Below are 13,001 nucleotides of genomic sequence, written 5' to 3' on the forward strand. Positions count from 1 at the left end.
AGAACAGAAACTAAAGATCAGGAATATATTTCCTTGAGGTACAGCTTTTAGGAAATTATTGGATGTGGTCAAAGATAATAGGAATACGAAACTGTTACCACTTGTGGTTCCCTGTTAAAGGTACATAGGTTAAAGAACTTCCCAAACTTTTTAAAGTCACAGTACATACACAAAATAATGGTGTCTGCATACACATCGGTTAAAAAATGCCGAAAGACTGCTCTTGGCTAGAACCCGAAGGCTGAAGAGATCAATATTTTGTTCACTATTGATGAGAACCTATGAACCAGCCAAATTTATGAAAGTCCCAATAATAAATTCCTTAGAGTTCTTAAAATTCCAGAATTAAGATCACATAAATTACTCTGGTCTTTTACATGTCAATATTCAAGAAAGAGGTTCTCTCTCTTACTTAACATTCTTCCAGAGATGTGAGACCCTGGTCTAGGCAAACAATGATTCCTGTGCCTTAAGTCAAACCAACATGGCAGGTCAAGTTGACCTCTCTGGCCACCCAGGGCCAAAGCCATACAGCTGAACAGTATGTGCTTTAACCCTGTAGGATAACTCTCACATGCCTGGGCACTATTTTTAGGTACTACTTTGGTTGCCTTTCTTCTTTAGGGGGGAAAAAAAGAACTTTTCCACAAATTTCTCTTCCCCAAGTTGGGGAAATCATGTTTTAAACTTTGTGTTATTTCAAATCACAAATCCAGTAAATATAAACTTTCTGTTCAATCCCCTGGAAAGAAGATTTCATTCTGATATTTGTGGTTCAAAAAAGTTACAATCCTATGGTTGGAACACAGAGAACCAGTTAATAACTCCTTGCTACTATTTTAAATAACAGCTCAGCCCGGGTCACTGTGACCTCTGACAGATCAAGGAAACAAGTTATTTTCTCCTTTTGTGATTATAGCACATTGCAAGACACTTTCTGCCTTTTAATAAATGTCCTGGGTACTCTGAGTTTCCCTTTCAATTCACTTAATATCAACAATCTATCATATCAAAAAAAGCCAATAAACAAATGCTAAAATTACATTCTGCTGGGTTTTTAAACCCTCAAACTCCAGGCTATAAAAACACTTGTGTCTCCCCCACCCTGACCACCCTTCCACTTTTCAACAGGCCACGCACAGACAAAGCCCGGGGCAAGGCTGATATGGTCTACTTGGAGCCAGTGGACAGGAGGGCGATGAGTCCTGACGAAGCACTTATGGACAAAATGTAGTTCCTGTAGGAATTTAATGTTAAGGGAAAATTAAGAGCCCAAAGTCAGTTTTTCAACAAAATAAAGCCCCTCTATTTAGCATGGTCTGTTTTCTTCCTGAAATATGGTATAATCATAATGCTATGAAGCCCAGTTGAATGCAAACACAATTTGCCAAACCCAAGACCATGAAGAATGAAAATATTCACAGGAAATGGGTTCCAATTTTAAAAATAAAATACTTGAAACACAGACTAGAACCCATAATCATAAAGAACAAGTCAATTCCATGTAACCTTCATGAGAGCAAAGAACATGAGGAGACAAGAGACCCGATTTCCTTTTTCACACAGTTTTCCTGCAACTGGCTTGTAACAGTAAGAAGGTTCTCAAAGCCTACACTACTACCAGCATCAGAACTGTGCCATTTTCAGCAAACCATTCCCGTATTCTCACAAGATGCAAACTGGAGAGTGTCTGATATTTTATTACATCATAACCTCCAACTGTTAAAAGTTTGGCTGTACATTCTTGGATAACACTTTTAATAAATTACCTTAATAGGAGAAGACAGATTCTTGCTCAAAAGCTCAATTTGAAAGCAGCCTGAAATACCCCTAAGTTATCATGGTACCTGTTTAACTGAACTGGCCACCTACCCTATTCCAAAGCCCAAAAACAATAGTAGAAACGGGGTTTATTCCAAAAACTATCAAAGCCAAGTTTACTTTGGCTCTCTGGAGCCTTTTTTTAAGTAGGCAAGCATACATAATCATATATATAAGACTACTTTGAAATACTTATTACTTTTTATAAAGTCACAATGCATAAACCTAAAAGAACTTTAAATCAAACCAAAGTTATTTTAAATGTCCAGAAACTTGCCTAAAGTCAGTGCTATTTAACAGACTGATTCTCAGAGCAATTTTTCTTTCCACTAAAATACCCAAATTGAAATCTAAACTAACTTGTGTTTCTAGACTTCTAAAAAAGATGATCAACCTTGAAAAAAGGATACACTGTGGGGTTGAAGTTCTTCAGTATAAAGAAGGAAGCAACAATGACCAAGACCAGAAACAGAGTGTTGTTATAGAAGATGGAAAATGTTGTAGCTTCGTAGTCGGCAACTTCATTCTTCTTCCACAAGATTCTGGAGACACAGAAACAAGTCGAACAAATTTATAAATAGGACTAAAAGCTTCAAATACCATTATGACTCTAGATCATTAAGGCAAGTTTTTCCTGAAGTGTTCTAAGATGAGAATGTGCTTTTAATATTAACTTTAGTCAAGATGGTCCCCTTCCCTCCACTAACAAAAAATATGTCACTCTCGTTACTGTTGCTGAAGAAAACAGTCACTGTTTATCATTTTTCCCATTTTTCCCGGGCAGCCAGGGCTAGGGAGGAAAGGGCTGATTAATTGTGTGCAATTGGCATAGTTTCATCGGCAGCTCCAACAAGTGACCTTTCTCTAGGCCCTCACCTAAAATGCAAACTCCATAGTCAGCAGCCTGATGGCGGTTCCTCAGCAGCACTCTGGAATTGAGGCTCTCTATAGTCTTTCATAACATCACACCTTAAGAACACAATCCCCACAATAGATACCAGCAGTGGTCTCACAGAAGCAGACTACTGTCGGCCATTTTTACTTTGGGAAAAGTAAAAATGTGCTTTATCATTAGAAGAACTTTAACATTTTGTAAAACCCCTTTACTTTGTTCTATTTCACTGGTTCTGAAATTCTGTCTTAATTTAGTAGTATTTTATCAATCTTTTATACAGGAAAAAAAAGTTCCAGGGTGCCTGTGAATAAGGGAGCTTTTATTCCTCCTGGTTAATTAACTTTGTAAAGCAGTTTTTAAAAGGGTAGGTTGTGACCCATTAGTGGGACTTGAACTCAATCAAGTGGATCAAATGTCCAGGGAGATTAACTGAGTGGCTTGAGACCAGCATATTTTACACACAAATAGGAAAGAATAGAAAAACATCGAGAGTGTATTACACACAATAGGATAAATACTGTTTTGTGAAACATTTTCATGGGCACATATATGAATGTATTTGGTCAAAAGGTAAAAATACATTTTTCCTACTATCAAAAAGGTTGAAAGACTCTACTGTAGATACTTTGTCCCTAAAAATATAGCTTTACTCTGGATCCAGATGACACTCCCTTCCCACAATCTCAAGGACAACCTATGAGTAATGTTATTTTATTCACCAGTGTTCTAATCCAAAGTCAACAAGCTTGGCTATAAAGGAGTAAATGAGCATTTTGAATTTGGGTAACTATGATGCATACCCCAGTTTAAGAAACACCGTTCTAATAAACACAGCAATTCAATAAAAAGACTTTTCTTTAAGTGAGCTAGATTCCCTCACCTAAATCGCTGTGTAAAAATGTGCAATCAGAAAGCTATGCAGCCAGACCTCATTAAACCTGCTCTGAAAAAAGGCCTTCATTGTCATAATTTTACTACTGCACCTTCAGTTTTATAAAGAATCCATAGGAGATAATCATTTCAATAATGTTCTGGTGCCTTTCCCAAACCACTGTAGAAGATATTGTTCATTAGGTTACTCAGTGTCCCTTAAATAAGGATCCACTTGATAAAGTCTTTCCAAGATTCTGTGCCAGGAAAGTTTCTTTTCAGAAGGACTTGCACACGGCTTTTCTTTAGACAATGAAAGAGCTATGTGACCTCAGACGTGACCTGGCACTTGGAAGCTCAGAACTAAATTTGGGGTCCAAATGCTGTAACTAACTCTAAAGTCCTTATTCATTTACCTTTTCTTCTTTTATAAATGGTTTCTGGTCTTTTAAAATTGTACTGTTTAGGCTTGGCGCCCACAGCACAGTGGTTACAGCGCCAGGCACATACACCTAGGCTGGCGGGTTCGAACTCAGCAGGGGCCTGCCAAACCACAGTGACAACTACAACCAAAAAAAACAGCCCAGCATTGTGGGGCCTGTAGTCCCAGCTACTTGGGAGGCCAAGGCCAGAGAATTGCTTAAGCCCAGGAATTTGAGGTTGCTGGGAGCTGTGATTCCACAGCTCTCTACCGAGGGTGACATACTGAGACTCTGGCTTAAAAAAAAAAAAAAGTACTGTTTATTTTACATGCATGAGAAAACTGTATTAAAAATAATAAACATAAGCACTTTAATACTGCAAGTTTCCATAAAGTCTTTCTAGAGCAAAGTGGGGGTAAAAATTCTGTTCTACCAAGCAGCTTGATGATAGTAAAATTAAAAATCTGTGAAAATCAGTGTGGCTCCTGTGGCTCAAGGAGTAGGGTGCTGGCCTCATATACCAGAGGTAGTGGGTTCAAACCGGACCCTAGCCAAAAACTGCAAAAAAAAAAAAAAAAAAAATCTATGCAAATCACTGGACTCATGACTCTCTAAGAAACTATCTGGCAACTCTTCAGCACAAGTTCACTCAGTCATTCAGGAACTTCTACAACGCAGATGTTAAACTGTCTAACAAGCCATCTAAAAGGAGCTGACAGAAAAAAATGGGAGTAGGGGCTAACAAACGCGGCAGAGAATCAGGAAAAAGAAGAGCAACCTAGTTCTTTTCTTTCTCCCAACCGATGCAGATACCCAAGTACTCGGGAAGCGCACAGACAGAAATATCACCACACGGGCAGCTAACACACAACATGCCATAAAGCCTTCAGACCCAGAGGCTAGTAAACTCAAGGCTGCACAACCATCAGCAGTTTTGCAAAGCTAGTGCTGGGCGAAGCTCCACTGCCTCCTGAATCCAGCAGAGCAATTACAGGTCCACGCTGTCCAGTTAGACCCTGCCTGTGTTCTCATCGAGGACCCTTAAGCCAGGTACCCAAGGTTTCTGAACCTTAGTCTCCTCCTGAGTAGACAGAGATCACAACAGTACCTACACCTTAAGGCCCTTTAGAAGAATCAATCAAATCTTGTTTAGCTCAGAGAAAAGTATCTAGTAATAAAAACTCCCAAAGTCAGCTATTCCCAAAGTCAGCTATTACCATTCCTATTACTATAACTTCTATACTTCCAAAATTTACCTTAGACCACAAAAAATTTACCACGTTGTCCAATCAGAAATCAAAAACTTTCTCCATATACCCTCTTTTTTTTTTTTTTTTATCACAAACACTTCAAATAAGGTATGTCAAACCTTTCATCTTTTTCCTTCCGAGACATCTTTCTATTATCAGCTTCAGAAAGTTTTCGAGTCACTTCTTTGGAAACAGCATCCTCCCTCTTCTGTGCTACTCTGGAAGGAAAAGAAAAAAAGTTTCCACATGCTATGGGGTAAATGACACACTCGCTCAGAAACACTCTGTACTCCTATTTTGTTTAGCAACTGAATACTTTACCTTTCAAGAAAAGAAGCTGGACAAAAAGTTCCAACTTTATTACTATGCTCACCAAAAGAGAATTGTTTGGGAAACTTCCAAGATGTGGTTTACTAGTTCTGTGTTTTTATTTCTGCTTAAAAGGGAGAATTTCCCAAAGTTTAGGGATTTAACATGAATATATACACGTCAAATACTATTATCGTAATTTGGTTATGAATAACCACATTTTGTTTTACCTTATAATTTAACTGTTCAACAAATAAATTTCAAAAGGCATTAGCAAATAATGGATGATTTCGATTCAAGTAAATAACAGGAGAGAAAACTAGGCTTATTAAACAAAAAGGAAATAACTGAAATATCTTAAAATAGTGCTTTAAACTCCAATCCAAAGGACAATTTCACTATAAAGTAATAATATATCATAGTCAGAGACTGACCACACTACTTTGTTTAATTAACCACTGGTTTGTGGGCTGCACCAAAAGTTAATATGGAATCAGTCAGAAAAGGTTAAAATTATTACTCGAGAATTCAGACTGAAATATTCAGTGAAAGTCAGATGAAGAAAAAAACCTAAATCTATATTCATCAAGAGAATCTACAAATAAATTTTATCAGACAGAAAAGCTGGTGAAAGAAGATAAAATTTAAACTATGATGTAATATAAAAGACTCACATATACCATGACACTTAAATCAACATGTATGTTTTTCATAATGTAGGAGAAACTGGTTAGCCACAGATTAAAAAGGAGTAACTGAACATAAGCAAAATTTAACAAATTACCTACACAGTCCCACCATGACAGCATTCAACACAATATCTCAAAAAGATACAGAACGTGGGATAGAAAATGTTCACTCCAGGTGAACACAGTCAATCCCTCATTACTACGCTGTATTTAGATCTAGTCAGTGTACAGAAGAAAACTGGAGAAATCTGTATGGATTCTAGGAAAGAAAGCCCGGTATCTTTCAAGGCAGTAGTTTTTTGTTTTTTTTTTTGTAGAGACAGAGTCTCACTGTACCGCCCTCGGGTAGAGTGCCGTGGCGTCACACGGCTCACAGCAACCTCTAACTCCTGGGCTTCCGCGATTCTCTTGCCTCAGCCTCCCTAGTAGCTGGGACTACAGGCGCCCGCCACAACGCCCGGCTATTTTTTTTTGTTGTTGCAGTTTGACCGGGGCTGGGTTTGAACCCGCCACCCTCGGCATGTGGGGACGGCGCCCTACTCGCTGAGCCACAGGCGCCGCCCAAGGCAGTAGTTTTTAATCTTTAACCACAAGAGCTTCTGGGCTACAAGTTAAACACAAAAAATAGCTGATTTCACCTATGTTTCTTCTATCTCTAGCTCTCTTACTCAAGAACTGAGTTAGAATGGACATTTTTAAAAAGAAAACTAATATATTTTTTAAAGTCTTACAAAGTTACTTTTTGACTTCATTACCCCTACAGAAACTGGTAACTATAAGGAAGAAAACTAGTTGCTCTTAAATTGGGAGAAAAAAAAAAAAAAAGATAAGAGGAAATGACAAAGGGGCAGACAGGTATCTTTTTAAGAAAATAGTTTAGGACACTACAATGTACTTTTTACTCCAAAGATCCAAATTCCCTTGATTCATTTTAACATGCAGAAACCATCTTTTCAGATGCTTTCTTCATTCTTGAGGCACTAGGCTCCAAAGGGTGAGATTCTTTCTTCTGAACCTCTCAAATAGACCAGGCACTAAGTACGTAATTAAACACTAAGTGTTTCTTGAACTTAACATCAGACCACTTTTTCTGAGACCAACTACAAAGAAATGAACATGATTTACAACTGCAAACTGTCTTAGCTGAATAAAAAAATAAACATATTCTTCCCTGTCCCCAGTCACGCTGTTAGGACACAGGAAGAAACTGCTGTACTTTCAAAAGGGTTGGTTATCTTTACACATCTTCAGGACAAACAATCACCTAACCGTCCACATGATAAATCTTCCCCAAAACACTAAACCAGATAACTATTTAATTTTTCTTCTAGGTTTAGAATTTTATACTTACCTACCAGAGGCCTAACAACCATACCACAGGTTTACCACAACTCAAGAAGCCCTGCCCTCTAAGTTAGGGCTCTCAGAAAATAAATATTACTCAGTGCTAAATGCTCTAAAATTAGATTGAGGTCACTTTAGTGACCTGGCACCTAGACAACTGAGATAACCCACAAAAATGAACTACATTTTTCTTCTTTTATATCAGTATATCCAAACTTTTCCAGAATAAAAAGAACCTACTTTAAAAAAACCACATTTTTGCAAATATTGTTTAAATTTACAAAATTTACAAAAATTCCTAAGGACTCTCTTACCCTCAACCTCTCCAACCATATGCATAAATATTTATTATGTGCCAGACACTCTGCTTAACATGTCACAGGTATGATTGTATTTAATGAGGCTGACGTTGGTAAAATATATGCTATTTTTGACATAGGTAAAGAAACAAGGGCAAACACTTAGGAGTAGCAGACTAGACTGTCAACTCCAAAGTCATCTTCCTTCTACTACCAATCCTACCCCTACTTGACATCTTGCTGTGTCTTTGAGCCTCAACTGTCTTGCAAATCTGTAGGAGTTTCCCTGTCAATAAGTAGCAATATTTAAAATTAAAACAAAACTATAACTAAATAAAAGAAATTCTACTCTGAGAATCTTAAATCAGTAAGTCATGGAAATTTTACTGAACATACCATTAACTGTTATAAAGGTAAAATAAACACACAGTATCACAGTATGGCAGTTGCCCTCAAGAAGCATAAAGTAGAAATGAGAAAGTTAATGACTTTGATTTGATGATTCTGATTCCAAGGAGATGACTTAGATTTGAGGATGATTTTGATTTCAAACATGAATATCCAGTATCAAAGGGACTGAGTTCCAAGGTGATCCCAATGGGTCATGCAAGATCCCCACTTCTCTGTCCACAGATGGCCATGTCTCCAGGAAATACAGCTCAGAACAGCAGAGGCCAAAATGGGCTAAAGCCTAGAACGGCAAGTGGTACAGGAGGGATTTTCAACCAGTGTGCTGTGAGAGGATCTCAGGTGCCACAAAAATTTTTAAAGATCACTATTTTCAAAAGAAGTTCAAAGCAAAGTATATTCTTTTTTGTTCTTTTTATTTTTTGATCAACATAATTTAAGTGTGCCACAGCAATTTAACTATAGGTTCAAGAGTGCCATGAAATAAAAAAGATTGAAAAGGCCCTCTGTGGTAGAGGGGCTGCTAAGCAGAAAGGTGACAAAGATGACCCAAATACTCTGCTGGTCTATCAGAACCGCAGCCACTATACCTGAGGTCCTATGTGGAATGACAATGGGGAATCTGCCATGGCCACTTCCAGCCACTAAGGCCTATTTCTGGCCATTTTTTAAAAGACACTCCTATTAACTGAGATCATCTCAATAGGTTTCTTTTCCTCATTTCCATAAATAGTCTAACACAGGAAACAAAGCTCAAAAAAGCAAAAGAACGATCAAAGATGGTAAGATTTTTCAGGAAACGACTCAAAGAAGTCTCGAAATAACAGACGTGTAAGAATGGAACGGGAGGAAAATAATCCTAAATGGAGGAGGTACATTCAAAGGATGACATGAAGGCTGAGTCAGAAAAGCTAAGGCCCAAATCTAAAAGATGAGTATAGACTCAAAGAAAGCACACAGACAACCTGCGTTCCAAAGGTCTGGAAGAATTCTTTCAGCTTTAATGCATTTTAAGACGGCCATGATGTGCGAAGAGAATGATATGGTAAAATGATGCCAGATACTGGCGGCGCCTGTGGCTCAAGGAGTAGGGCACTGGTCCCATATGCCAGAGGTGGCGGGTTCAAACCCAGCCCTGGCCAAAAACCACAAAAAAAAAAAAAAAATGATGCCAGATAAGGAAGAATACAGACTCTTCATCCCATAAAACAAAGACAATATTTGCACCTTATATGGAGGATGTAAGGATCACATAGAATAACATGCTTTAAATGGTACATGGCAAGGCAGGCCTTCAACTTTTGTTTTAAAAGACCAGATGGAAATTGCTACAATAATCCAAATAAAAACAGTGTCCGAACTAAAGTGGGAACTATGGAAACGAAAAGATAAAGGTACAAAGTACACTGGCACTTCGAGTCTCAATATAATTCCGACCATTTTTAAGAAGTTGCTTCCAAAAAAATGTAGCACCTAGAATTCTAGACCGAGAAAGCAGAGAAATATCCTGTTATCTCTGATCAAGTACCAAACTATTCATGAAAGCAACTTCAAAGGGTGCCTTTCTAGTCAAATAATTTATACCTATTTCCACTGAAGGCCATGACACTCAGAAATAAGTGTTATCATCTTTCCTAAGTCTAGACTTCCCCACATTTTAACCCGGATAAAACTAGAGTATATAATTACTTATAATTAATGTATGAATTCATTGTAATGAGGCTTGGATCTTCTTCTCCAAAACTTTTGTTAAAATAATTATATATTTTAGGGCGGCACCTGTGGCTCAAGGAGTAGGGCGCCGGTCCCATATGCCAGAGGTGGCGGGTTCAAACCTAGCCCTGGCCAAAAACCACAAAAAAAAATTATATACTTTATAATAAATGTGATCTTAAAATACAGTAAATAGGGTTATCTTTTACATTTTATACACCTGTAGGAAAAAAGTAATTAACACTGAAAGTGTCAGAGTTAATTTTTAAAGACCATTTCTTTCACTTTCAAAAATATTACATGAAGAGCCCAAGACAATTCTTTCCAGAAAGAATTCTATTTTTTTTTATTACACCATAACTACACACATTAATGCATTTACGGGGTACAATGTGCTGATTTTATATACAATTGGAATGCTTACATAAAACTGGTTAACATAGCCTTCACCTCAATTATTGTGTTAAGACATTTATGCTCTACACTTAATAAATTTGACATGTACCCTTGCAATATGCACCAAAGGTGTGTTAAGACTTCCATTTGGCTTCTGAAATGCTAATTTACTTGGTGGGGTTGTTTTTCTGATGAACCTCCCATTAAGGCTACAATTAATTTTTCTAATTCCACCCTCAAAATCTACTTCCGCGTAGTGTCAGACTGATTACTGTCTCTGATTCAGTTAACAATTCTTCCTAGTATCACTGTGCCTTCCCCTCCTCAAATACACACAGACACACACACCACACACAGAGATCTCAAATAATGCTTATTGAAACTAACACACATACAAACGATTTTTAAGAGAAGATCCCATTATACAAAAATGCAATAGAAAAATATACTTACTTGTGCTTGAGAACAAACTTTACGTTCTTGTATGCAAAGGCTACCAGGTATGTGCTTACTAGGGTCATCACACTATACAGAACAGCAGACTGAATAAGATCCATATGCCATATCCGCCAATATAACCCTGAATTAAGGGGAAAGGGTACAGAAAGAAACAAAACATTACTGCTCCATAACCAAAGCCTGGTAAAAGAGAGCTGGGGTCAGGGAAACCAATACAGTATCTCCGATCGTCAGAGATGAGACGGCCAGTAAAAACAGTTACACTCTCAAGCTTTCTCAATTCAGAAAAACAGAAAAACATAACCTTCCTCATAGTCCAGATGAGATGCCCGCTTCTAACGGGCTCGACAAAATCACAATTCAGACTTCAAATTTCATTCATTGGAGTACCATTATGCTAAATACATGCCACTCCAAAACAGCCACGTGCAGTCCCAAACTACAGTTTACTTGCTGACGTGGCTGCTAGCTGAAATCAAGGCAGTGCTCTCTGTCCAGTCAGTGAGCCAGAGAGCTTCACGCCACGTTAACTGCACGCCGGGTTTTGTAAGGACAAAAGAGAAAACACATTTGGATTTCGCTGCCCCACACGAGCGAAGCAGCATGAAAGACACGAGATTCAAATTTGGGAACCCTGGGCTCTAAAAATAACCCTGGTTAAGTGTGCAGTTTCCCACCCAAGGTGAGAGTTCTAGAATGGGTCTCGAGATTATTAAAACGTCTAGATAAGGTAGACTGCTGGCCCCGGTACTGATTCAACCTCTCTCATTTTAGGGAAATGATGCCCAGCTGTGTGAGGCAGTTCACCTGAAGACACACTTCTAACTCAGTGGGTTACCTGGCGACTCGCTCTAATTCATTAAATTCCCCCAAGTAATGATGTAAGTTTAAGACTTGGTAACCGCAAACAACGTTTGTATTGAAAAGGACAGCAGGAAGGAAGCACGCTAGAGCTAGCACAAGTACCTACGCTAGAGCTAGCACAAGTACCTAACTCGACTGTGTTTTAAATACAGATTCGGGCCGCCAGCCCAGCACTTGTGACTCCCAATCTCCGGGGGTGGGGCTCAGAAACGTCCGGACTTTTAAAAAGCGCCACAAGTCTCTTTCCTGAGAAGCCGCCCATAGCAATCCCCGAGCAGCACACCGAGGCCCAGGGGGGCTCCGTGCCTCCCCGAGTTCAGGAGAGGTGGGAAGACCGCCCGCCCTCCCGGGCCTGCCACGTCCCGGCACAGCCGAGCCCGGTCCGCCGCGGCCTCCTCCGCCCGCCTCGCTTTAGGACTCACAGATGGGGATGGCTGACACGATGAACGCGTTCCCGAAGAAGAGAGCGGAAGACTTGGCCGACAGGTTACGGCTGAAATCCTGCAGGAGCAGGTCCTCCTCCGACTGCTGCTTGGAGCCACCTTTGGGAGCCATGGCGGAGCGGCAGCCGAGACCCCAGGCCTCCCAGTTGGACACACCTCCGGGCAGAGGCCTCCGGCCCCGCCCCCGCAACCTCCGTATCCGCTAACGACCCGTCAGCGCGCCGCGCGGAGCAAGCTTCCCCGTGATTGGCCAGCGCGGCGCCTGGCATAAGCTTCCTGTTGTGATTGGGCGAGCGGGCCAGACTTCCTGAGCCCTGGCAAGTCACGTGACAGCTAATACTTCGAGGGGAAAAGGGATTTGTAGTTTAGTGGGTGGCTTTTTTAATTAACAAAACTTTATTGACATTACACGTCGCACTGCTGACAGACTCCCCAAATTCAAGCCTTCAGAATTTCAAAATGAAAAACTCTCCCGTCCCTCTGCCATAACATTCATTAACTCATCGAGTATATGGTTAGTACCCACGATGCCTACTCAGAATAGACAGCCTTGGAGGAAAATTAAGAGAAATATAGCTAACACATCTAGAATCCCTTTTCATTTACCCTTCCGTTATTTCATTAAATACCTTGAAGAATCGGATGACGTCACCTTACCCCGGTTGCAGAAGAACCACCTTGTAAAGATGGCTGGGAAACCAGCAGTGCTGGTGTGAGCCCTTCTCTCAAAATCGACAGGCTATCTCTACGAAAAAGAAACAGCACTCTTTTAAGAAACTCGTGATCTCGTTGGTGAAGAAAATAATGTGTTTAAAGCAT

The 13,001-nt window shown here is 39.6% G+C and overlaps 1 protein-coding gene across 1 annotated transcript; it reads right to left on the reverse strand.

Moving 5' to 3' along the window:
- Positions 1–970: 970 nt before the first annotated feature.
- Positions 971–12,403, reverse strand: SSR3 (signal sequence receptor subunit 3). Its single transcript, XM_053599572.1, has 5 exons — positions 12,162–12,403; positions 10,870–10,996; positions 5,378–5,476; positions 2,232–2,363; positions 971–1,237 (listed from the first exon to the last, which is right to left on the reverse strand). The coding sequence occupies exons 1-5, from the start codon at positions 12,292–12,294 to the stop codon at positions 1,171–1,173; spliced, it is 558 nt and encodes a 185-aa protein (XP_053455547.1). The 5' UTR covers positions 12,295–12,403; the 3' UTR covers positions 971–1,170.
- Between the last annotated feature and the right edge of the window lie 598 nt (positions 12,404–13,001).

This window comes from Nycticebus coucang, chromosome 8 (assembly GCF_027406575.1).
Source record: "Nycticebus coucang isolate mNycCou1 chromosome 8, mNycCou1.pri, whole genome shotgun sequence".
Taxonomy (NCBI): Eukaryota; Metazoa; Chordata; class Mammalia; order Primates; family Lorisidae; genus Nycticebus; species Nycticebus coucang.